At 33.2% G+C, this 27,499-nt stretch overlaps 1 protein-coding gene across 1 annotated transcript in view; it reads right to left on the bottom strand.

The window, feature by feature from the left end:
• LOC146139137 (doublecortin domain-containing protein 1-like) overlaps positions 1-27,463 on the bottom strand; it is a 36,808-nt gene extending 9,345 nt beyond the window's left edge. The window contains exons 1-28 of the mRNA XM_083391697.1: positions 27,327-27,463; positions 26,914-26,980; positions 26,041-26,199; positions 25,785-25,870; positions 17,465-17,606; positions 16,786-16,948; positions 16,279-16,475; positions 15,040-15,133; positions 13,311-13,470; positions 12,744-12,843; positions 12,172-12,310; positions 11,241-11,386; positions 10,887-11,021; positions 9,621-9,790; positions 9,058-9,151; positions 8,223-8,363; positions 6,861-7,003; positions 6,326-6,459; positions 6,123-6,187; positions 5,744-5,866; positions 5,168-5,370; positions 4,498-4,618; positions 4,013-4,095; positions 3,354-3,553; positions 2,804-2,896; positions 2,407-2,488; positions 1,729-1,863; positions 593-777 (exon numbers count right to left, since the gene is read on the bottom strand). Coding sequence (XP_083247823.1) covers positions 593-777; positions 1,729-1,863; positions 2,407-2,488; positions 2,804-2,896; positions 3,354-3,553; positions 4,013-4,095; positions 4,498-4,618; positions 5,168-5,370; positions 5,744-5,866; positions 6,123-6,187; positions 6,326-6,459; positions 6,861-7,003; positions 8,223-8,363; positions 9,058-9,151; positions 9,621-9,790; positions 10,887-11,021; positions 11,241-11,386; positions 12,172-12,310; positions 12,744-12,843; positions 13,311-13,470; positions 15,040-15,133; positions 16,279-16,475; positions 16,786-16,948; positions 17,465-17,606; positions 25,785-25,870; positions 26,041-26,199; positions 26,914-26,980; positions 27,327-27,457 — 3,691 coding nt within the window. The 5' untranslated portion in view covers positions 27,458-27,463. The remainder of the gene's footprint in view (positions 1-592; positions 778-1,728; positions 1,864-2,406; positions 2,489-2,803; positions 2,897-3,353; positions 3,554-4,012; positions 4,096-4,497; positions 4,619-5,167; positions 5,371-5,743; positions 5,867-6,122; positions 6,188-6,325; positions 6,460-6,860; positions 7,004-8,222; positions 8,364-9,057; positions 9,152-9,620; positions 9,791-10,886; positions 11,022-11,240; positions 11,387-12,171; positions 12,311-12,743; positions 12,844-13,310; positions 13,471-15,039; positions 15,134-16,278; positions 16,476-16,785; positions 16,949-17,464; positions 17,607-25,784; positions 25,871-26,040; positions 26,200-26,913; positions 26,981-27,326) is intronic.
• Positions 27,464-27,499: the final 36 nt, after the last annotated feature.

Raw genomic sequence — 27,499 nt, forward strand, 5'->3', positions numbered from 1 at the left:
TTCTTTGATTTAGGTCGTTTTTCACTTTTTTAAGGTGAAAAAGCAAACTGGATTGTGTTACCAGGTAAAGAGAATCTAAAATCTCGAAAGTGATTTATGGAGTAAAATAAGACTTTCTAGGAAAATTAAACAAACCAAATAATAATACGACCAGCTTTTTTATATTTTTTTAAAATGTTACACTTTGCTTTTAAGTGTTATTTGTTTGTAGGGTATCATATAAAAAATCAAACTGACTTGACCCAAACCGGAACTTGCGTTTTGTTCTTAAGTCAATCTTAAATAAATCGTTCACAACAATAAAAGTTAAATATTTTTTTTGCTGCAAATTCCCACTTTTATCCACAACCACCGATCTTGCAAAATTCAACGTCAAATTAAATGTGAAGGTCCAAATTACTTCGTTTGGGAATGAAAACATTCTGACTTATTTCTTTTCAGTAAGAATTTTTAAACGAAGTTTAAATGGCCGATTTAAACTGTAAATCAGCTTTTTGTTGATTTTTTTTTCATTCTTAAATAAATTGTTCACAACAAAAAAAGTTAAAACATTTTTTTGCTATAAATTCCACTTTTACTCACAGCCACTGACCTGGGTCGTCCAACGATTTCTTGCAAAGTTCAACTTCAACTATCCCCGATATTTTGTCCAGATCTAACCCCGTGACCCCCAGAGCGAGGCTCTGATTGGCTGAGGGCGATATGAAGCCGTCGGTGAAAACGAACCTCTGGTTTGAAATCTGCTTCTGCTTCCGATCTTTACCGAGAGATTTTGAGCTAAAATGATACACACGTCATAAACCTTTATATTCAGCCACATTAACTGAAGATGATACAGGTGCGTATAGAAACGTCTATATTCAGACGATGTCAATTTATCCGACCATTTTAACATTAAAATTCATTTTGAAGCTACATTACAGATCCGAAATTGCAAACTAGGAGAGAATTTATTTGTGTGGGCTTTTTTGAGATTGGAATATCTTAGATATACAAAAGGCGCCTAAAATGTAATGTTTACAAACAAAGGAACATACAACGCATTAAAACATATTTTGACGATCATTTATCCTATTTCGTAATTTAGATATACATATATATAATATACACAATGTCTATTCTGTGATCAAGTTGCCTTCGGAAAGGCTTACCGCTACCAGTAAGCCCGATCAGGATTGTAGTGCAAGAAAGGCCATTTTACACATTGTGTATATGTGTGTTTCAGTTGCTGGAATAAGGGCTGTCGATGCCCTTCGATATATGTTGTGTGTACCAATAGATGCAGTAGGCAACGGTGCTGTGGTTGTTTCTCGACTTGCTCCCCTCTGAGCCCCAGCTTAGTTGATAGAGCCTCGGTCCCGGTATGATCCAGGTTGTGAGTTCAAACCTCACTGAAGGCTAGTTTTACGAACAGAATGCAGCATGTAACAGTGCTATGGTTGTTTCTCGACATGACTTCCTTTGATCTTGTGTAGCTTAGTTGGTAGAGCGCTGGATACCGTATGGTCGAGGTCGTGAGTTCGAACCTCATCAAAGGCTATAAGTTGTTTTTCTAGCCTGCCCTATTTTGCTTGCACTATAATCCAATCAGACTGACTGATTTCGGTAAGCTTCTACGAAGGCATCTTGTGTACTATATAAAGGAGCAGTTTTAAGTTTTCTCTATTTTGCGCCAAAACTCAAACTCAGCCATTCTTAAGCGAATAATAAATATGTTTGATACCGTACCTCCTGGCACTGTTCATCGGTTCCGCTTCGGTGATCTTGTCATCGTTCAAATCCTCGTCATTGTTGCGTTGCCATGGATACTTCTTGGCGTTGAAACTCAAGTCGGATTGAAAGTGAGATTTCTCATGAGCGCTCCTAGTGGGTAAACATTACAAATACTTTTTTTTAAATACAAATTTTTGATTACACTATGAACGGATCTGTAATGTAGCTTGATAATAAATTGCAAAGCCAAAAAGGTCGAGTAGATCGACATTATCTTGATTAAGACGTACTCTACTCGAACTTTTTGGCTATGCAATTCATTTTATCAATACAACTTTTTCACAGAAAATCTATCGAGGTTAGTTGTAATTGGAATATTTTGCGAAAGTGTCCCTATATATCTGATTTGCAATTACGTCTGAAAGGATTTTTACTAAATTCCATTTAAGTTAAAATAATGATTTAGAAATATTTAGGCTTTGCGTTTATTGAGCCAATGTACATCACTAAGTGTAAAAAGAAAAGTGTTAATTCAAATATCCTTTTATCAGTGAGTGAAAACGAGAAATATTATTTATTTTCAGTAGTTCTATTATGTTGGCATTATGTTTTAAAATAAAAACAAAAATTGGGATTCAATATAAATAAAAAACTTTACTTTCAGCAAACCCATAATGTAGGTATTATGTTTACCTAGTGTTGGAAACAAGTGGAATTGATTCGTCGGTGGAATTTTCTGAAGAAATATCATCAGTGACTCGTTTCCGTGATGCGCCTAAAGTAAGAAAAATTCAATTTTCACAATTTGTAAATCACATATCGATGATAACAATAACACAACACGTAACTTATATTACTGTACAATTAATCAATTGTAGCACACTTTTAATTTAAACTAATAAAAACAACATCTAATATTTAAAAAGGCCAAGATTTAACAAAATTTTAAACACCCTTAATTTTTAAGTCAATCAGGGAGTCCGGGAAAATAAGTAAAGAACGAAACTTTAAAAATTAGCTAAGGAACGAAAAAAGTAAAAAAAAAATAAAAAAGGCGAAACATTAATTTCTAACATTGCTGGAAGTATACCTTTAGTCATATCCTTTTTCTCTTGCTTTATAATCTGTTTTAAAACAATCTTCGAGCCTGGGTTGGGTCCATTCGACAAGTCAAGGACAAGATCTGTAATAAAGATTAAGATCCGATACTTGATACTTGAGCAAAAAGTTTATCCATACCCAATGACGTTTTACTAAATATTTTTTTAACAAATCTCGCAAAAAAAATGTTTTTTGGAATAAAAATAAAACAGAAAGTTTCGGATATTTTTATTTTAAAACTATTAGACTTACAAAAAAAATTTTTAGTTGGTTTGGTATTTGACCAAAACAAACAATGATTTTTTTACATAGTAAGAATATCAAAGTCCGTACAGAAGTAGTTAGTATTTTACGAATAACTTCCAATTTATTCGAAACGTTCACAAAATGCTTCCTACTTCTGTATGGACGTTGATATCCTTACTACGACTTACTACAACCTCCAACCATTATGCTCCAAATAAACGAGGCTAGAAAATTATATACTTTGAAGCTTCAATTATTAACTTTTTCTTAACAAGTATTTGTTCAATTCCTACCTTGTGGGTTTCTGAGGGCGCAAAACGCCCTGATCATTGTGACGTCATTATGAAGTCGCGCGAGCATCTGGCGCCGCTTGTGGTCGGACTTGGTGGTCCGGGGGTCAACCCACCCCTCCCCGCTGCTCACGTAGACCACTTGGTGTCGCACCAAACCACGCAAAGTGTGAAGTTCTTTGCCCGAATCGTCGAATAAACGTCTGCGTGAAAATTGAAAGTTTAAGTCTGGGTTTTTATTTATTGTTTTTTTTTGGTTTTAATTAATTTATTATTTTATTTAAAATTTTACCAATTGTTTTTAGACATTTTATAAAAACGTATATCAATTTTAAATTATTTAAAATTCGTGTCATCTATTGTTAAAATTGATTTTTTTTAAATTGCTTATTTTTAAAAATTGCTTATTTATAAATATTAATTTAAAAAAAATTAATGTAACTATCACTTTAATTTTTTTGTTTTTTTTATTTATTTCCGGTTAAAACAATTTATGTGTCACTATGATTATGCTATTTTTAGGTCGCTTTCAAAAGAAATTAAGTGTGAGCATCGTGTTTTAAAGTTTAAGATCGAGCATTTTTTAGAAGTGTTTCCTTATTTTAATTTGTGGAGGAACTTATACATTTAATGTTTAGTAAACAACGAATTCGTTAAATTACCTGGCTGCGAATCCAAGGTCAAGCAAGGACGTTGCTCTCTCCAGAAACAAGTTCATTTCCAAATCTTCAATCTGTTTCTTGGTCTGCGAACATCAAGGCAAAAAATGAATGTTTTTCAGGTAAAAAAACAGGTTATAAAGAAACTTAAGGTCGCTGTATTCAACAACAAATTGACCTCCTTCAGTTTGATTTTGTAATTGCAAAACATGTTTAAAAAACAATAGTTATAGCAGTAGTGTTTTAAATATAACACAAAAAACATTTAAACCAACAAAACCTAGGTTAACATCAACTATAAACATAAAACATCTTGTGAAAACATTTGAAATAAATATTTTATTTCAATGCTTATACATTGTATTTCGGGCCAAAAGACGGACTTATTACAAAGGTTAAATAAGTACAAACAATAACAGGGATAAATACAAAATCGACTTTGATGCAACCTTGTTACGCAAGAATGGATTGCGTCACAATCGACTCACTTTCTCGATTTCCGCTTCATCGACTTTTTGGCGCCTTCGTCTCCCACTTCTGGGGAATCCCCCGATTCTGGGGTCTTTCTTCTGCATATGACTTAAGTCTGGTGCCACCAAGTGGACGAAACTAAAACCCGACAAAAAACAAAGTTAATTTCAAATTTAAACAAGCTAATAAAAATAAATAGAAAACACAGAGTGGCCAATTTATATTTCTTTGTTAATAATTTGGTCTAAAAATTTTTCATTTTTTAGCCATTCATTTTTTTATAAATAAGTGTCAAACATACAAATATAATAATAAATTATTTTCACAGTATTTTTTGTAAAACCTTTTTAATTGTTTTATTAACTTATTATTACAATAATTATCGATTTAAAAAAGATTTGTTACAACAGATTAAAAGTAATTCAAGTTTTTTAATACAATTTTCAACACAAAACTCACAAACTTTTGTTGAATCAAAAAATAATAATGACACAATTTCGTGTTATTTTTTCTTTTATTGTTAATATCATTTTCTAATCAATACATCATATAAGGTTTTTGTAAAAATGAAAGTTAAAAAATAATTCACATTTTTGTAAAAAAAATTACATTTTTGTAAAAATAAAAATTAAAAAAAATCTCTTTTAAGTTCTAAATATAACATTTTTTTTCCCAGTAATTACTCACCCTCTCTTTCCACTCTCTCCATTCCTTGCGACCTTCAGCTTGACAACATCTTCTCCTCCCGATTCCTTTCGATCTTGTTTATTCGGGGGAGGAACCTTACACAGCAGGGCGCCCTCAAGTGGCCAGTAGTAGTCCTTGTTCCAGTTCCCGTCCGGGAGAACTGGCCACGAGAGGGCCAGCTTACGCCAACACCGGTTCTCGACCTGGTATCGATTCAACACAAAAAAGTTTTTACCTGCTAATGCGTTAAGTTGTTAAAAACAAAGTCATATGGAAAAGGAAAGAAACTAATAAATATTTAATTTAGCCAGTGTTATCGAATGTACAGTGCTGTAGCATTATACTGGTGGGAAGGTAAAACTTTTTGACCTTGGGACCACTTGGCCACTGACCTTGGAGCCACGTGTCTACTAATTTTGAATCACGTGCCTTGGCCTTGAGAACAAGTTTCTACTGACCTTGAGGCCACGTGGTAATTGACTATGGTTACGTGCGTATGACATTGGACTACTAGCGTTGCCCCCATGACCTTGAGACACGTGTGCATATTAACCTTGACACCACGAGTTTACTGACCTTGGTGTGCTTCCACTGGTTGGGAGTCACCAAGCTTTCTTGCTTGATCGCCCACCGCTGACACGTGACCAGCCGGTTCCGCTTCACTGCCCTCTCCAGGGCGACCACGCTCAGCTCACAACTCTGTGAAATAATTTCAAAATAATTTCCAAACTTTCAAATTAGTTTATAACTTATTGGTTAAATGGCCACAGGTAAAGAACCCCTGTAGTAAACATAAATTAAACGACAACCAAACAGGACAGTCGACAATCAAAACGCTTAAATCAGGAATAAACAATTTCGGTTTAGAGTGTACTTTTTGTCCATTTTATTTTTATCTTGATTGAAAAACAACTGAAAACATGGCGTTGGCCATTTTGTGTCATGTATGTCTCACAGGTTGATCGGGGTTCGGGCGAGCTGGCGAGAGGTTGGAAACAGAATCCGGGTCCGTAGAATCTCCTGGGTTTAAATAACGATTAGACTAGAAAATGTATTTATTATTAAAGGGTTTATACAGAAAGAGTTAACAGGTAAACAAAAAGCCGTTGGTCAATCAAATATTTTCAGTAAAACTGTCAGGTTTAGGCTGAATTTTACCTTGCTTCGAGAGATCAACAATTTTTTGCACGAGTTTTTCGTCCAAAAAAGTTAAAACTTGTTCAGATCTTGAAATAGCATGGATGTTCCCGCTCTGGGTAAATCCCCATTCCTGAGAACTGTCACCCTTTATTCTAAACATTTAAGAAAAGTTTGGCATAAAAATGGATGTTCGTAAATAAAACAAAGGGTTAAAAAAGCTAAAATCGCCTGAACGGCAGTATGGTTTACCTTTTTATGTTTCTGATAAAATTAATGGTTGCATATTCACCTTATTTTACGTTACCAAATGCGTAGGCTAATTTCAAATCTAAATCGATTGATATTTTTCATAATTATAAATTAGAAAGGGTTACAAAAGTTAAAATTGCCTAAATAACACTACGTTCTATGTTTTTGGCGTTTTAAAAAATCGTGAACTGGTTTACGTGACTTTATTTTAAGTTAGTAAAATTTCAGCCCAAAAATTTTATGTCGTGTGTTAGTTTAAACGCTCTTTAATTTTAATTCCCTGCATAGAAGTAACGAAACCAACCTTCTTCGAAGTGAAACCTTTGATCCTTCCAACATCGTTCCGTCTGTCAGGTGGACTGTGATTGGTCGGTTGTTGTCCAATGAGAGGGCGAGGCCGGGAAAAGCGCGGGAATAGATTTGACCGTTTTGGTTGAATATGAAAGTCTGAAATGGAAGTTTACTAAGTTACATCCATAAAAGGGAATATACGCACACATTTGCGTACAAAAACTGTGATCTAGCCCTAGTAAAGCTTTCTGGAGGAACGATTAAGTATTAATTGTACACCAGATTCTGTTAGTCTGCGTTGGTTTCAGTGTACAAGGTCAAACAGTTGCCAATATTAGTTATTGCTAAACCAGTTTGTTTTAGTTAAACAATAATGTATAAGAATATTAAAGCCCATACAGAAGTAGGTATCATTTTGAACGTTTCGAATAACTCTTTATTCATTTTCAACATATGAATAAAGAGTTATTCGAAACGCTTAAAATGCCACCTACTTCTGTATGGGCTTTGATATTCTTATTACGTCTTACTACAACCCCCAACCATTATGCTCCAAAATAATGTATACTTTTTTACTGTTTTTTGCAGTTAATCTTTTATATTATTTGTTAGCCACACTATGAGCAAAAAAGTCAATTAAAATGTGGTTGTGTTTGAATCACCCAATTCTGCTCGAGTGTATGTTAACATTTGAAATTTCAATTTACACAGGCGAGCATTTCAATTACTTTTCAAGTAGCTTCAAGTAGCTTCAAGTAGTCAATCGTTTATTTGGCCTTTGTTGAAAAAAGTGAAGTAAAACATTTGATGGCTTGAGGGCCAAAAAAAACAACGATTTAATAATTGAAAATAAATTTCGTGTATTAAGTATTTTTTGCTCACCAATTAACTTATTTTATTAAAATACGGTTATACTGCGTTTACCACATAAAAAAGCTGTTTTTGGAGAAGTTTTTGGGGTATACCAGTTTTTCGGATCGTCACTCAATTTCTCTTAAATTTAAGTTTCAATTGTTTTTCGCCCCATCCGACGATAAATGCAATGCACAAGCAAAATAAGAAAGTAAGTAATTAGAAAAAGGAACAACCTTCGACCACAATGGGTTATACAAAGAAACTGTCTTCGCATTTTGTTATTACATACAAGCTTCATAGTTGAAATATTTTTAAAATACTGTGGGTTAAATAAGCTAAGCCGAAAAAGAAACTAGAAAACTAAATGGTTTATAATTTAAAACATTTTTTTCATTTCGCCGGCAGCGTAATTGGCAACCTTTCATTGTGCACCTTTTCATTTTGGGAGCCACTGAGTTAAACACTTGGCTACGTAATTAAGAAAAGGTGTGGGAAATAAAGCTATTGTTTATGACGTCACCTGTGCTTCTCGGGGCCATAGCTCCCCCCTGGATGACGACTTCAGGTCGACCTCAAGTTCAGGGTGAAGCACCAACTTCCGGTCGCTCTTGTGCGCCAGGTAGTGGTCGTCAGACGGGAACGATTGGAACTTGATCGATTTCTGTTGAAAAAATTGGAAATTGAACATGGACTTCATTTCGACTCGTGGTCCTCTGGTGGTCACGACCCCCCCTACCCTGGCCCGGGATCGCGACCTGGCTGTCAATTCTTAGAAATACGTCGATTACGTCATAGACACCAACACGACAGTAAACATCAACTCCTTTAAAGATCGTAAACTAAACGTCAAGCTGCTCTTTCTTCTTCTTGGCTCTTTCTCCTTCTTTTTCTTTTCTCCTCTTTTCGTCTCTCTTTCTCTCGCGTACATTGGACCAATTGATTTACCTTATAAAGCATTCAAGCGCGTGGCCCTTCGTCTGATGACTTCATCAACTTTTCTTAGAAGATCTATTGTCCTCACACATATGACCTACTTACCTTGTACAAGTTTTTCTCAAAAGGCAGCGACCAGAAATTAATCACAAATCAATTGCTGAGGAAAATTGCCAAAAAACACCTCAATTTTATTATGCGAGAATATTCTCTGTAGTTAACTGCTTGTCAAAATAGAAAATGAGATAACAGATGCCTAATGTCCAGCACGAATTTTTACCTATAAGTTGCCCGATATAAAGTTACAAACCTTGACTATACACAAACCAAATCCGGTTATACAATGGCATTGATAAAATTATACCAATATTATAACAAGGAGAAAAAACTTACTTTTATAAACACAACAAGAAGAAACTTACCTCAACCTCATATTTCCTTGCAGGATGGAGTTCACTTAACGGGAGAGAATCGTAGAAAGCTGGGAAACCATCGCTAACCTCCCATTGGTTTGACCTGAGGAAGGTAAAATATAAGGCTCCATAATATAGTGGGTCAACAGACTGATCCCTAATAAAAATATATGCTCGGTCATTATAACCTTGATAAAGTGATATTCAAAGTTTTCTTTTGAATAAAAGAAACAATTCTGGTTGCACAATAATCATAAAGATTAATTACACAACTTAGTGAAAAGAAAATCATTTTTTACAGTAAACTAAGTATGACCAAGAGTCTTTAAAAGAGCACGTCGAAAACGAATAAGCAAAATACTGTAAACCCTTGCTTGATTTGTCTTATAGTAATTTCGAAAAATACTTTAACCAAGTATCACTTTAATTAAATATGCACAAAGTAGAATTAATTACATCAGTGGTTGTTTTTTGGAACCATGCCAAAATTAGAACAACCCATACCGAAGTGAGAAAAAAGCTTTTAGAACAAAAATATAAATAAGTCACAAAATTTGTGCTTAAAGCCGTACCTCTCGGCTCCTTGTGGCATATCGTTGGCTACATCCAACATTTCCCTGTAGACCCGGATAGTTTCTCCCCCTTCTTCGCTGTCGTCAGTGACCGCTGCGACCTTCTCGATCTTGAAGGTCAAGGCAGGGGTAAAGTGAGGCTTGAAGTCTTCGCCGTAAGACAACCAGATCTGGAAACCAACGAGAAGATTATGAGCGGGTTGAAAATGGATGAAGGTCGATTGAGATTTTGCAATAGTCACTCGATCTACTTGGATAGGTTAAAGTTTTAAAGACTTTTCTTATATAGTTTCTCTGCAATTACTGTAATTAGAGAATAGGTCAAAATGTTGAAAATGAAAAAAGACTTTGAAACATATGTACACACATATAAGTGTGCTTACAACTGAGATCTAGCCCTTCTGTCTGCAATGGCTTTTCAGTGTATTAATAAAGACTTATTCGAAACGTTCAAGATGATACCTACTTCTGTATTGGTTTGGTATTCTTATTACGTCATACAACAACCTCCAACCATTATGCTCCAAGGTCAAAATTAGTGTTATTTTTTTTTTTGAGGTTGGGTTTATATGGAAAAAGAGCCGATAGGTTTGTAACTGCAAGTTGATGCACCAACGGTCGTTAAACAGGAGTTTAGGTGAGACATTTTATAATAAGACAACCAGAACTGGGAACTAAAACACCACAGGCGAATTTAAACCCACAAATATAACCCCTAAACGCATTCACAATTAAACCATACATATCTTTTGTCCATCTTCAATTTTCCCATAATCTTCAATCCAAACCCTCATTTCACCCCGAACCACACAACTTAACTCCAACATTCCTCTTTCCAACCCCTTATTCCAAACCCTAAACCTCACAATTTTAACCCACCTACAAAAAAACTGTTCATCCCAAAACCCACCTTTTGTTCGTTTCAATCTTTCCAACATCTTTCATCCCATCACCATCTAATTTCTCCAACTCCGTCAATTTAACCTCACGCCCCACAAGGTTTCGCCAAACCTATAATTACGCCCTAAATACCCTTTTTCACCCCTAAATCCAACGTTATAACCCCTAAAATACCATGTTATTCCCCCCTTCTATACCTTCTGTTTGTTTTCAATCTTTCCAAAATCTTTAATTTGTTCGCAAATTTAATTCGAACTCCAATTTACACCCAAACCCCACAACTATACACCAGACCAATAATTGCGCCCTTTTCACCCCTAATCCAACTTTTCAACCCACTAAACATCCTTTTCACCCCAACCATACCCTCTGTTCATTTTCGATCTTTCCAATATCTTCAATCTCGTTTCCATCCTCGTCAAAGATGCGCCGAACCGTGACGGATCGAGCTGGTCCGCTCGGGTCGGTCGGTTTGTGCCACGAGGTCAGCACTTCGAGGAACTACGTCACAATAGTGGGTAATTTTGCAATCATATGCAGATTTGCTAATATTCACATCAAAAAAACCTTTAATATTCAGAGAAAATAGAAAAATAACCAAAAAATAAAATAAAATAAAATAAAAAAATAAAACAGAAAAAACTTAGATTTAAAGCACAAATAAAATCATTAGTCCGCCCTATTTCTTCAACCCATTACTGGGGTTCCTGGGGTACTTACCCTGGCCCTGATGAGCCGCTTGTCCCCCTGCGCCCCCCTCATGACGTCACGCATGTTGACGTGTACTTCCTGGGGATTTCCCTCCACCCCGTTTTCGTGGATCCGGACCTTGATGCCCCGCAGCCCCACCATGCGGTCATCACACTCTGCAAAGAATGAAGGGAATTTTGTGGCTCTCATTATTGCTCGAGATGATTCAATTGCTGAAGATTTTATTGAGAAAGAAATAATAGGGAAGTAAAAAAAATTAAAAATAAGATGTGTATATAAATCCAGACTACCTTAAAATAGTTCAAAAAAACAAAATCATCCAATTTTATTTGAGGTCTTAAAATAAATGCTTTACTTGAAATATGTTGATTGGGTGGATTTTTATTGGTTTTGAACAGGGATGTCCAACCTGCGGCCCGCTAGTCTTTTTCACTCCAAGTAGTATTTTAAACGTTCAATTTAGCCTAATTAAAATGTACCAGTCAGCTTTTAGGGGCGCACTAATAGTATAATATGGGTAAAAAAATATACATATATAACTCTAAAGGCCCGTTATAACTCTAAAAGCCAATACTTAATCTTGAAACTTGATAGGTTCTGCGGCCCATTAAATTATTTCAAGTGTCAATGCGGCCCACTATAATAACATGTTGGACATCCCTGGTTTAGAAAAATATAACTGTACATCGAAAATAAAAAAAAATATGAAATAATTGTGAAATAATTGAAATTAAACGAATTAAATTACTGCTAAAAAAACATGGTACTTTTGCAAAATATATTCATGTTGTTAATGTAACGCGTGTATTTTAAAGTAAATAGCATGGGACCCTTTCAATGGATTTAAATATATTACAACCATATATTAGTCACTTATACACAGAAACCAAGCACATTACTTGGTATTGTTTCATCGCAGCCTTATTTTTTATTTTTTTACTAATACTTTGCAATATGTTTATTAATATTTTCACCCTACCATATTCACTTTCCTCTTTTGTCGTCATGTCTTTCAGCGTTTTTCGGCGGCTTTTATATTTTTGCAACAAGCTTCTTATTTCCTCAACATCCTCATTAACCTTAAAAGCAACAGGAAGTAAAAAAAAGTTAAGGTATCTACAACAGAGCTCAAATTTATCTATTTGCTGACTTATAAGTCAAAAAGCACTAAACATAATTAATTTATGATTTAACTTAGTCATGCCTTGCAAATTTTTTAAACAAAACAGCAAAAAATCAGAATTTTCTTTCGAATAAAATAATGCCTGAATCCGAATGGTGAAAAATAAACGATTCTTGGTTCACATCAATGATAAATATTAAATTAAGTGCAGGATTTAGTAAACCGAAAATAAATTTGTGAATGATGTTGCTTTAGTAGCGAAACTATATTTTATCATATAACATCCAAACAAACTGATTTTCGGTTTACTAAATAGCAAAAAATTAACGATAAACTCTGTATGTAGAATAGTTACCAGACTTAAATGTGACAAAGTGCTTTAAACTCACTTTATCAAGTGTAGGTTGAACCGCCCAAGCCTCAAGCTCAAGAATTTCTTGGCTCGTCACTTCACCGAACCTTTCCTCCAACATTAAGCCAAGCTCATTTCTGGAAGGGTTTATTTTTATAATTAAACGTAAAAGGGTAAGGTGGCTGTTTTTTTAAATTAGCAAATATTCTAGTAGGATACAATAAGTGTTACAAACAAGTCATTTTGAAATGACTCAAGTCCCAGTCAAGTCATTCGTAAAATAGCTTAAGTCCCAGTCAAGTCATATTCTGTGAAAGTCAATTCCAAGTCAAGTCCTTGTCAGGCAAATTAAACGCTAAGCTATTAAAATGGGTAAACTAGTCCGATTGTAGAAAAATACTTTTAGAGTAGATTTGCTTTAAACATGCGTCCACTATAGATTGAATTAATTGCCTAATAACACTAACCCTAAACATGGCTATTTTTGCCCTTGTGAGTAGATTTTTCTCCACTGTGATACAAAAAAAGAGGCTGGTGTACTTCATTTGTTAATAATGAGCATAACAACGATTTGTACCCATTTGTATGAGTTTTTGTCACTTACTTGCAGTGTTTTGCGCTTTGAAGTTGCAGTCTGGTCAGCGAAATCACCTCTTTGACATACCCTAGTGCTCCGGATGGGTTAAAACTTTCACCCTTCGAAACCCAGAGGGGCCCGAATGAAACCGATGGGGTTTTGAACATGGTGTGGTCTATTTTTTCAACTGAAATAAAAAAAATGTTTAAAATAAAGATTACACCATTTTATATAAACAATTTTGATTAGTATTTCCTTTGCAATGGAGTTTTTAAAGTAATAAATTAGAAAATAATATTAATTTGCTCTTTAAAAATGAAACATAAAATTGGATTTTGTTATGGTGATAGCTTTTTGTTTGTTTTTTATAAAACTTTTTTAATTCAAAAATTTCTGGTCATGAAAGTATGTGATCTATTTTTTGACTTAAATCAATAAAAACAGATATGAATTAACTAAAATAAAATAAATAATCTGGCCAATTCAATAAATATTATTGCTTTGAATTTTTAATTGGGCCACAACTCACAATAACAGGTTAGAAAACAATATTTATTTTGGTCTCTGTATAATTAAACTAAAAGTTCGACTTGGTCATAATGATACAGCTTTAATGTTAACAATTTTTTAAGCCTGTTATACTGTTAAATTGCATTTTTCACAAGGAAGGAAATACAAAGAAGGTTGCTAAATATGTTAAAATATTCTTTAAAGCAGGTAAATGTGAATCATAGCAAAAGCTAACATTGCAATTATATGAGTTTACAAAGTTGTATACCCACACAGAAGTAAGTAGTATATTTTAAGAGTTTCTGACAGATCTTCGTTTTAAAAATAATAAGTCGCAAAAAAAAATCCTTACACTTTACACATTTTTTGGACTAATTAAATGTGTGAAATAATGCAAAATTGCAAAAATAACTAGATAAAATAACAACAATATTTTAGTATTGTATGAAGAGTTACAGATACTCAAAAATTTGCTTAGCTTAGATAAACACAACTTTCCAAGTATTTTAAATACATTTAATAAGAATATCAAAGCCCATACAGAAGTAGGTATCATTTTGAACGTTTCGAATAACTCTTTATTCATTTTCAACATAGAGAGAAGTCACTGATGGTAAGTGTATATATAGTGCTAAGACAGACAAAACAACACCGACTTGTCGCTTGGCGTCGTCTTTTGATTAAGGAAACCGTAGAAATAACACGGCACAACCCGGAAATTAACGCAGACCAAGCTTCTATACCACTCTATCTTTTCAACATCTGATCACGTGGATGGCCTTATCTGCTATCGGCGACCTACCTTCTAATCGCCGCACACCCGGTTTAGATTATGTATCTATCCACGTTTCCTTCTTTCTGATGTCTGTCTCAGCACTATATATACACTTACCATCAGTGACTTCTCTCTATGTTGAAAATGAATAAAGAGTTATTCGAAACGTTCAAAATGATACCTACTTCTGTATGGGCTTTGATATTCTTATTACGTCTGACTACAACCTCCAACCATTATGCTCCAAAACTTAAATACATTTGATTTATCACAACTGTTTTATGTACTTTTGTGATGTATATCAAACCTGCTTCACAAAGTCAACTGAATTAATTCAATATTCAAATAAAATACAAAATGCCAATTTTTACTTTGCAATTATAAATAAATATGACAATGAATTAGTAGTTACTACAACTATACAATTCCAACATTGAGATTATTTTGTTTGCTGAGCATGAAATTTCTTACTTTGTTCCGCTTGAGTGATGCTGTTGCCTTTCCAGTCATAGACTGCACGTACAGATGCATTAAAGCGTAACCGTGCTGTACATGCATCAAGGAACTAGAAAAAAAAGCAGAAGTGAAAGTGTGGGTTTCTCGCGATAGTATTGGCGAATAAAGATCAGTTAAGGTGCTTTACTATTCAGCAGAAACTTTACTTACAATCAGTCATCAGAATGCTGCCATCACTGCATGTTACAGACAGTCATTGTAAAACAAAGTGAGGGCACTATTTCAATTTCACAAGAGCTTGGAATGTTTTAGTTTTTTTGAAAAAAGCAGAACAAGTTCATTTTAATTTAGACGTTATAGATGTGTTTTAAATTGTAATTAGGCTTAGTTTAATCTTGTAACCTTTGAGAAGAAATATAATGTCTTATGGTGGAAAACTAAGAATGAACTATTTATAAATAGACCAATTACTGGGGAGGTTAACGTATTTTATCATAGTATCATATTTCGGTTTATAACAGGCAGCCTGTTGTACATATAGCGCTAGTGTTATGCAAAGGCTTTTTCAGTTGTATGTGAGCAAATTTCTATTATTGCATTTGCTGGTATTTCATATATTATTTTGTCACATTAATCGACATATAACAAAAATAGTTATGGCCTAAATAAACATTGGTAAATTAACAGTTTTTTTTAATAATAGTAAAACTGCATAATAGTAAAGCTGTAAATTTAATAATAATGAAATTGCAGCAAGAAAATTTGAAAAGCACATATTTAGAAGAATGAATTTGTCAACTTTATAATCTTAAAACAAATTGTATTTAGGTGTAAAGATGTGAACAATAACACAGTTGTTTGTTAGGGTTTAGATTTAGAACATTCAAGCTGAAACAATATAACGGTTTCCAGAAATCTAAAAACAGAACAAATATGAAAATATTAATTCAGCTACATCCTTAGTGGTATCTTCATAGTTTTTTATACTAACAAAGAATAAGTAGGGGTGCTTTCTTAAAAAAACAAACAGAAATGTAGTAAGAATATGAAAGCCCATACATAAGTGTGCATTTTAAATGTTTTGAATAACTCTTAATTCATAAAGTGATATTCAAAATGTTTAGAATGTTACCCAATTCTGTGTAAGCTAGGCTTAAATATTCCTAAAACAAATGTGAAACACAAACCTTAAGTTGTCAACACTAAAACACTTGTCAGAAACAAACGCCCACTTGGCAATTTATCGCCACTTACAGAGACCATTCCAGCTTGAGGGTTAAGAACCACTTCGTTACTTTCTTTGTTCGTTCCGTTCACAAACACAACAACCCTCTTTGTGTGTTTCCCCACCAGTTCGTTGAGTCGCTTTAACCCCGGCGCCTTAACCTTCTTTCTTGTGCCGCGATTTTGTTTCACAGTCGGGTAAATTTCTTGTTGAGAAGCCTCCATATCTTTAAATACAAATGTTGAACTAAAACAAAACAAGTAAATAATAAAAAATATGCAAATAATTAAAAAAATGGTTTTAAAAGAATGACATTCTTTCAATAAAATTCTTCAAATTGTTTTTCAATTAAAAATGCTTATGTTAATTGAATAAAGTGGTCGCTAATGGATTACTTGTTCAGCAACTAAACATTTCTTTTTTTAAACCTCTTAATTGTTTGAATTTTTATTTTTATTTTAACTTTATTTTCTTCGGTTGAGTTTTATATTCTTTTATTATTTGGCAATACGTATACAAAAAAATAAAATCACCACCTTTTAAACCTCTGTAAGGATCTTTAAAAGCTTCTCCTTTTGAGACAAATATGTCGGCATCTCTGGGAATATCTCGTGGTCGGAACACTTCGCTACCGTCTGCTAAAAATAGTCTCCGCGCAGCAGTGTTTAGCCCAAGTTTGAGAGTCGCACATTCTAAAAGCTTAAATGTAAACAAACAAAAAAATAGAAAGGTGTAGATTAAAATAAAAGATAATGAGTTTTTAGATTTTTTTTCACTAACATAATTGTGTCTTCTTCTATACATTTTTTATGTTTCATGTACATTTTTTTTAAGTTTTACCCAATATGCTTTTTAATTTTAGCAGATTTGATTATTTATATTTTAGTTGAAATGCCCGGACAATTAGCTGAAATAAAACACTTAGATATCTTGTGTTCTAACAATACCACTATCTCATGAAGAATTAAGAGGCTGTTCCCAGTTTACAATTTGCACGTAGTTTTGGTGCGTTTTTTAAGATCCAAGAGACTTTATGCTAAAAATGTAATGAAGTGTCAATTAAAACAGTAGCATATTGCTCTCTACTGTGATGCACGCTTTGTATAGATTTCCTTTTGTACCTTCATTTGCTTAATTTTATATTTTTGTACTGACATTTTAGTTAGGGGGTCCAAATTAAGAGCAGAAAAATATATTATTTTGTTTAACACCAACCTGTTTAATACTCGGTGCAGTTAACTTGGTGCTGCCCTCTAGTGAGCCATTCTTATATGCCATACACATGATTGTGTAGGGCTGCCGTTTGTACAAAGGCCTTGATAAGTCCTGACTTGGACTGAGAGGAATTGAATCCTTCCTAAAAAGAAAATAGTTAGATTTAGATTTCTTCGAAACAATGGTAAACACATGCAAAAAATGTAAATAAAACAGAAGCTTCCATAATTGAAAAGTGGCACATTTATCGTAATAACATTAACTTAAAGATGACACAAGCTCATATTGAAATGCCTTTATCAAGATGATGTCGATCTACTTAACCATTTTGGCTTTGCAAGTCATTAATAAGCTACATTACAGATCCGTGCATAGTGTACCCTGAACTAACTTAACTTCCTTAAAAGAAGAGTGGTATGTAGCAATGAGTGCTTAAAAGAAAACTTGTTGCTTTTATTGAAACCTGGAATACCTTAACTTTAATTTCAAGACGTTTTGTAAACATACTTGAAAACAAAGAAAACTTGAAAATCAATAAACATGGTTTATCATCAAAATATTTTTATTTGTGGCACATGTTATATTGATGAAGCATTTTTATACATATGTCTTAGCACAACACAAAACCAATATTTAAATATATACACACACAATATATATATTTATATTGTTAGTTGATCCTTAATATTTGTTCTTTGTTGGTAATGGCTTTGTTTAGGAAAATATATTTTCCAAAAACAAAAGTCTGATTCTGTGATATACTTGGGTTTCATACTTGTTTTATCTACATGTGGGGCTAATATAACAAGGAATAATAGTCTATTAAAATATTTAGGCTAACCACATCTGCATGTCTTTTCAAACATTAAAATGGTTTCAATAAAAATTTTGCATTTCATAAAGAATACATATTGTTGAAATTTACTTTTATCGACCAGGCAGTAAAATTCTTTGATTGATAAAAAATAATATATAATCTATAAAAAAAGTGTAGAAATGGTAGGTTTCCCCTTTTAGACAAATAAACTACAGTACAAGCATTCGGCTGTGTTGTTAAATTGAGTGGGAAATCACCCAGTTAGCCAACAAAGAGAGGAAATACAAAAATGGTTAATGTTTAACAAAGGCATGGGTTAAGAAACAGGAAGTAATATTCCAGTTCTCAGTGTAATTTCCACAGTGATTGAAGCTAGTAAGGTTGGTTTGAGTATAAGTACCCAGCAGTCAGTTATTATATGTGGCTGATAATGATTTTATTTGAAAGTAATGTGAATAATTTGGCATCTGTAAAGGCTTATTATAGAAGCTTATTTGTCATGGTTAATTTTTTTTTTAAATACAAAGTGTTTAATGTTGTTCTGAGTGTGTGTGGCCTTATTGTTAAAAATAAAAATGTTAGATAATATATTTAAACAATTAACAGATAATGATTAACTTTAAATTGTTTTAATAACACAGAGTAACAAAAAATATTTGGTATTTTACCTATGTGGGTTTATTGGTTACAGTAGAAAATTGCTTTATTGGATGCAGTTAAAATTACAAAAAGTATTGTGTTTAATTTTACACCCACAAAATATTTTTCAGCTTAAAAAAGTTCACTATATTTGCACAAGCTAATGAATGCCCATTGAATATGGAAAAAGATAATGATGAGTTTAAGATTTTGGTGGAAAAACTAAGATCAAAATGTCTTTCAAATGGAAAAGAAAGAAACAAGTTACAATCAGCAAAGTGCTTACATGATCTTGGTAAGTGGTATTTGAAGCAACTTTCTGAAACTCCAAATGAAGACAACGAACCTAAGCCAAAAAAACCCAAAACCTATACCAAAAGTAAACTTTATTTTATCCGAGGTGCCGTTTTGCTTAAAGCTGCAGCTCTTAGAAATCCAAAGAACACCAAAATTACAGATGACCTTAAGTCAATTTGTAAGTTGGCAGTGGAAACTGCAAATATTGACAGAGGTAATGTTTCAGAAAGTAGGGACTTGGAAAAGCTAAAAGACCTAACACAAATCAAACCCTTGATCAAAAAAAGAAATAACTTAAGAAAGAAGGTTGCAATGGAGTTGAAAGAAATTACAAAGTGTTTAGACAACAATAAAAAGATTGATTCTGTCAAAAAACTTCAGGCTTACATTTCAAATGAATACACATCTCTCATGTCCAACATTATGGACAGATCTATTGAACTAATGGGTCCAGCCCCTTGCGAATATGCCTTGGTTGGAATGGGTTCACTGGCAAATAAAGAAATTACGCCTTACTCTGATTTTGAAAATATAATTGTCCTTGATGACGGTGCTACCAGGAGTGATAGTGATTTAGAATATTTCCGATGGGTTGCCATGATTTTTCAGCTACTTTTAGTTAACATGGGTCAAACGATAATTCCACTTGTTGCAATTCCATTAATAAATGACAGGGATAATCAAAAAGAGAATTGGTTCAAGGATGTTTTTACGCCACATGGAATATCTTTTGACAGCTACATGAAGCACTCTTCAAACTGGCCACTGGGGGCGCCAGGTTTAGAACTTATTAAACCGATTGGGGAAATGGTTAAACTTTTAACACCCGGGGAACATAGCACACTTAGAGAAGGGTATCATCTAAGTGACTTACTAACAAAAACTTGTTTTGTTTTCGGAAATCCACCCACTTATAAAAAGTTTGAAAAGAAAGTGTCTGATCACATTCAGGTAAATGACATCCCAGAAGCGTTTTACGAACAGGTTGATCAAGATTTGCAAAAGTTTGATGTTGCAGAAATGTTAGAAAATCTTGACACATATATAGATTTCAACCTTAAAGAATTTTATAGAAGTAGTACAATATTCCTCTCCGCACTTGCCCGACAGTATAAACTCAAGGAAAACTCTTCATTTGATATTATTGATGCTCTAACAAAAAATGAAGAATTTAATATTAAAGCTAAATCAATATTAACTGGCCTTCTTAAATCAGATACATCAATAGACAACTTCGCCAATGAATTAAAATATGCCGTTGCCCTTGCTTGTCTGTTTAGACTTCATATTTACCAAAAACGAAAAGGTCGCAATGATATTATCGATTGCATAAAACAAAAGAGAAATCGCAAAATTTCCATATTCGTCTATTTTCTTGGTAAAGACCCTGCTGTCAACTATTTCCTTCATACTTTAACTCTGCAGTTGATTGTTTCATCAGTTTGCCAAAAAATCACAAAAGATGGTGAAGAGGAATTCAGTTCTTCGGAAAGTGTGGATTCTACTGAATCTTATGAAAAGGTGATAATACAAAACCCTTTCCTTTTTATTAAAATTTGGATATACTATGTTCTTGAGCTGCATGGAGAACTTATGATAGAGTGTGATCAGTTACTATCACAAAGTCCAACCCCTAAAAAAACACACATGCTGTATAATTTTAAAATTTTTGCATTTGTTGCAATGAACAAACAAGCAAATGCTCTTGAAGTGTGTTTGAAGTTAGAAAACTGCAAACGGGATGATAAAGACTTAGGTTTTTTTTGTAAGACTGGAAGATGTTACTATTTAGTGGGAAAATACCATCAGGCATTGCATCATTTGCTGAAAGCTTTGGAAATAGCCGACACTAAGATAAAAAAAATTATAATTTTTATGGATATTGGTGAATGTTTGTCACGAATGTTTCATCAGGATGAACATGCTTTGCATGCTCACAAAAAAGCGAAAGAACTAATAAAACAATTAACCAAAGAAGAATGTGAAAAACATGAAGAATGGCGTGATGAAAATAGTTATCAATTGGATTTCTGGATCTGCAAATTATTGATTAAACTGAAAAGACCAGAAGAAGCTTTTGAAATAATAAAAGAAATGAAAATCAAATATTTTACAAATCCTATTGAATCAGCAGATGATTCTGATGATAATGAAGATCAAGAAAGCTCCTCCCCGAATTCTTACGACTCAGATACAGAGAGCAAGAGTAGTTTGGATGACGAAGCAGAATATTCCGTAGATTTGTTGGAACTTGAAGAAAAGTGCTATGGAATGCTTGACAAACAAAATGAATCGATTTTGGTTGTAAAAAAGATTTTGCTGGCATTAAGAACTGAACTTCAAATTTATGAGGAAAATAACTCGTTTTTATTTGAAGCTTGTGGTATACATTTCAGATTTGCTAAATACTACAATAGGCTGGATGAAAATGAGACTGGTGATTCTCATTTGGATGAGGCCATCACAGGACTTGAATCTCTAATAAAAAAGGAAAAAGAAGATGATATCTTAGAATCTTTGCATAAATGTTACATGCTGAAAAACAAATTTGCACTAGCTTCACAATGTTTGGAAAAAATACTCGCTAAAAAATCCAGTATTGATACAGCTAGTTATCTGTATAAATGCGGAGCAAAACTTCTGAAATGTGGCAATGAATACAAGGCACTTCATTGTTTTAAAAAGACATTGGATCTCCAACGAGAGTTGGTAAAAAACATTGAAGACCAAAGAATAAAGGCCATTCTCTATCATGGAATTGGACATTCATATTATTTTCTTAAAAAATATGATGATTCATTAAAAGCATTTCAAGAAGAATATAATCTCAGACATAAGCTTCCAAGAGTAAATAATTGCAATGTTATGGAATCTGACAAACTTGTTTTGAACAGTGATTGGGACTTGGCAAATTGCAAAATCAATATTGGAATGTGCTTTATGTCTCTTGGCAGATTCGACACAGCGCTAAGAAATCATGATGAAGAAATTAAACTGTGCCAGATGTATAACTATGATGCGGGTGTGTTAAAAAGCAAATGCAACATTGCAAACTGTTATAAGCAGCAGAAAGAATATACAACTGCAATTATTGTTTACAAAGAAGTTTTACAGATGTGTAGATGTTTAGGTGAATCAATTTACAGCGAAATCACAACACAGTGCTTCAGTGGTCTTGGCATTTGTTACAACAAAATTGATAAAAATGAAGCTGGAAATTCACTAAAGGACAACCAAATGGCATTGGAATGGGCAAAACAAACTCCGTAGGAACTTGGAATGATGGGAAACAATCTTGGGTTTAGTCTGATCAGCGTTTCACTTCTTGGCGAAGCTACAAAGCATTTCAGTACAACACTGGAAACTTGTGAAGACCTCACAAACAAAGATATTCAGTTCAGGGCTATATTTGGCAAAGCAAAATGTCTAGGTATGCAACAAAAGCTGAATGACGCCACAGGAATGTGCATAGAAGCACTGAATATGGTCACAGCTGAAAAAACTACAGGGGTATTCTATGAAGAAAACAAAGCAAGAAAAGAGGTTGATACATTCACAAAAAGACTCGAAGAATGTAGTGATGCATCTCAAAAGCTGTCAGTTTTTAATACCCATTATGCTGCAGTTTTACGTTCCTTGTCACAACCAAAATTTTTTGAAGTCAGTGATTGCATTAATCAACTTGAAACATATATTGAAAGACTAGAAAAATCAAATAAATAATCATTTATGTCTTATTTCCTTAATGCTTTTCTTATTTTAATTTTACTTCTTAATCAGAAACCTACTTCTGATAAGTGTGCTAGATAACTGGTTTAAAATTCTTTATGTATTGTGTAGCTGTGTGCGCAGTATCTAAATTTAAATGCAAGTAATTGTCTAGTTTTTAAGCTTATTGTTAAAAAAAAAGTTTTTAATTTTTAATGGTTTAGTCATTCTCAAAACTGTTCAAGCTTGTGGTGCACCAATAAAAAAGGCTCACTTCAAACACTTGGAAATCACTATTACTAAACAACAAGGCAATAGCAAATTACCTTTTTATTATCAGTTATATAATAGATATGGTTTATTGAAGCCTTGTATTCTTGCCTGCCCTTATGTAAAATTAATAAGTAGCCGTTCAAAAAATTACTAAAGAATGTTTCAGAGAATGGTAAAGCATATTGTTCTGTTCTGTGGCAAATTAATATTTAAATATACCCTTAATATAAATGCTGTTTACTTAATATAATGGCTGATGTTTATTATAATGTTCGTCCCTATTTTTTTTTTTAATTCTTAACAAGACACATTTTTATCTAAAGCAGCAGTTAAAAAAAATTCTAAAAATTTGACCTGGTGGACCCGTTGCAATTATTTTGATATTTTGCGGCCCTATATAAATTCAAGGGTCAGTTGACCCACATTCCTTGTAGTACACTAGTGCAGTTATGAATATTTCTAATGTAACAACTTTAGAAGTAATTCAAACAACTCTCTGATAGCAGGTGGTACAACATAATAGGTACTTTATGATGTCACAAGAGACATCATAAAACATGCTATATGATCGAATAATAAAGCATAACTAAAGACAGCAATGAAGACAGATAATGTTTAAAACATTCGCTTAAGTCTAATGTTGAAAAGACTTATTCTCCTTGGACCATCTGAAACTGCTGCATGCACCCAAGTTTAGGAACCGCTGATCTAAATTTTCTTTCTAAGGCAACGTTTAATTCTTGTTTTCATTTTATCTTTTATGATGGTAACATTGTTTGTTGAAAATTATTGCTTCGCAATGTATTCAGTGTATACATGCTAAATGATTGTTTGATTATTGTGAGGCTTATATTTTGTATGGTTTCTAAAAAATTAAACAATAAACGTCTGACGAAAGGCTAAATGCATTGAATAAATAGTAAGTTATGAGCCTAGCCAATTATTTATAGTAAGTGTTTTTTTTAATATATGGACAAAACATGCCTTTAGTGAAAGACTCTAAACCAAATCAGGGTCATTTAACAACGTTTAAAAAAAACAGTCAAAACAGTTAAATCAATTTAAAAAACTATATACAAAACAAAAAGAAAATTAATGCTTTTGAAAGAGGTGTGGACAGATCACAATTTTATAGGTAATTAGCTACTTCTGTATGGGCTTTAATATTCATTCTATGACTAACTACAACCTCCAACCATTATGCTCCAAAATTTGTTTCTTTGTTTTCAGTAATCAATGGACTACCGGGATCCCGATAGAATAGACGAAATAACGTTTCTTGTAAAACTCTCTATCTTTATGTTGTTTAATAACGTTGCTTTTATCTTAACGTTGTTCACTTTTTTCAGAGTGGAGTAAGAACAGGGAAAACCAATTAAGAACAGGGGAATTTTGTCAGCCACAATCGTGTTTTTAGTTTACCGAAAACAAACTACTAAAAACTTCATAGATAGGAATCATTCTTCCGGGTGTAAACAAATTTATAAAGCAACATTTTATCTCGTGTAGCAAATTCTAGTACTAAAAACTTAGTACAACCGGTTTGATGAGTTGAACTCAGCCATTTTATTTTTCCCTAAACTTCTTTCCAAAATTAAGCAGTGTAAAAAAGACAGTTTTAAAGTCAAGTCATTTGTTAAAAAAATTTAGCCCTAGCCAAAATTAGCAAGTCAAGTCTTAGTCCTAGACCAGGGGCTCTTAAACTTTTTTTACCGCGGACCCCTAAAATTTTTTGGGGCCTTGTGTGAACCCTGGTAGGGGAAAAAAATTCAAAAATACATCACAATACAAATAAACTTTATAAATCTGCTGATTTCGGTCCAAAAATGTGAAAGTGAAATGGAGTCTAAATACGTACAGAGCAAAACCGTTTTATTATTAATTAAACTGTTTCCTTTGAGAAAATGGTAACTTTTGTAATATACACTAATATTTCAATTGGGCCTTCATGGACCCCCTAAAACTACTTCACGGACCCCCAAGGGGTCCATGGACCCCAGTTTAAGAACACCTGTCCTAGACTGTGTATTAGAAGATTTGTATTAGAAATCAAATCCACATCATTGACATTAAAAATAAATTAAAACTTAAAAAATTTGGGGGACATGTTTCTTTCTGGACAATATTTTGCACAGAAAATGCTAAAAAAGATAGAAAGGGCAAGTTAGATTTTTTTGCATTAATTGACCAAATAACATAATTTTACTAGAGTGTATTTAACTAAAGCACCTAAATCACATATTTTGCATGAATTAATGCTTAACAATGATGGGTTCTCAAGAGTTTGATGGATGTTGAAATGCAACTTTATAGTCTCGATTATAGTCTCAGAAAAATCTAAGATTGGGCCTACATCAAATACTGCGCGTTCTACACGATTTGATGATATTTGAAACAATTGTTTTAAATAAAGGCTACTGAAAGTGAGAATAAGTGGTGGGCCGCACATGAACATTAGGCGGGCCGCGGGTTGGACATCCCTGATCTAAACAATGTCTTGTGCATGAATTGGTTAGGTTAAGTCAAGGCATTTGAAAAGTCAATATTTGTAAATTCTAACATTGTCCAGAACTGTACACAAAATACCTTGTTCCAGCTTGCGCTGATTTTGATCTTTTTCGCATAGAAATCTTATGAGGATTCCTGGCTTCATCCACATTGAATTTATTTTCCTAAAAACACACAAAAATAATAAATCTAATAAATTTCCCCTATACATAGAAAAAAGTGAAACATTTTACTACATATAGAATTTCAAAATATAAATCCCGTCAAAAAAGAGTATTTAAAGAAACACACTAACTTTGCAAACAATAGAAGAGAGGCATAAAATCAGTTTTACCTGATCAGATTGGTCGTTGCTATCGCTTGTAAAAGAAGATGAATGATCGTCATCAGCTTTGACCTCGGAATGAGCTTGTTGTGAAAATCTGCTTGGGGCCGAAATATTTAAGCTGTTCAACCTTCGCCTGCTGCTAGGTTTGGCCGACATCGGTCGTCGCTGGTAAAGTAAGTGAGAAATAGTTTTGCTTTTGAATCTTGAATTGTTCGCTTTAGTTTGCATAAAATTTAACTGATAAACAAATTGAAAAAACATTTGATGGGTACATTTAATAGTCTTGCTTTTAGAGTTTATAGATATTTCTAAAATGTTTTCACTTATCCAATGAAACATGAACACACATTTGTGTGTTTACAACTGAAATCTAGTCCTTCTGAAGCTGCTTTTTGACCAACGATTATGGCTTACATATCTACAGCTTATGGTCCCGGCTTGACCGGAGGTTGTGAGTTCGAACCTCACTCCAGGCTAGTTGTTTTTCTAGTCAGCCCTGCTTTCTTCATTGATCGAAAGATTCGGTGAAGAGTTTGCAATGGCTTTCGGTATATGTTTTTAGTAATAATATCAAAGCCCATTACGAAGTAGGTAGAATTTTAAACATTTTAAATATTTCTTTATTCATTTCAACATTTTAACATTGTTAAAAATAAAATAAAATAGTTTGGAAATGAAAAAAAAAGATTTCAACATTGTTGAAAATGAATAAAGAGTTATTCAAAAAGTTAAAAATAATACCTACTTGTTTATTGGCTTTGATATTCGTACTATGTTATCAGCCATATTTACAAAAAAAATTCAATAGAGTTTCGTTTGAAAGAAAAACAGTTATACACTTTTGAAATATATTTAGAATAAAATATAATATTTAATTACCGATTTATTGAGTGTTGACATACTCTCAGGTGCAACCTTTTTTTGATAGGGACTGGCAGAAGTTGGTCTGAATACAAGAGAAATAATGATTACTCAATATAAAATAAGCAGAACCTAATTATGAAAAAAAATGTAAGTCTTTTCCATAACATTTTTTTGTGAGTTTAAATCAGAGTCCAGGTTTCTTGGCCTTATTTTGTGGGCATAGAGTATTAGGGGGCTTGACAAGCGAATGATGTTTTAATCTTAAACTTAAATTTATGATTTTCATTATGACTTTTAAGGCCTGTCTTGTGTCATATTCAAATGAATCATAAACAGACACAAATTGTTGAGAGCCCATGAGAAGGACTACCATGCACAAATATTTGGGAAACTTGATTTAAATTAATAAAAATACTAAGTATTTAAACCTTTTGGGTTTTTTTTTCTTCTTTTCATGATCCTGATCCAAAGATTTTTTGTAAAGTTCGATGATAATTTCTTCCAAACTATCCCTACTGCTGGACAAAGAGTGCCGACGACTTCTCTCAGAATTAGCCATTTTAATTTGAAATGTATTCTGCAAATAAATAGGTTTACTCTA

This window comes from Ascidiella aspersa, chromosome 6 (genome assembly GCF_963924565.1).
Source record: "Ascidiella aspersa chromosome 6, kaAscAspe10.2, whole genome shotgun sequence".
NCBI classification, from domain to species: Eukaryota; Metazoa; Chordata; class Ascidiacea; order Phlebobranchia; family Ascidiidae; genus Ascidiella; species Ascidiella aspersa.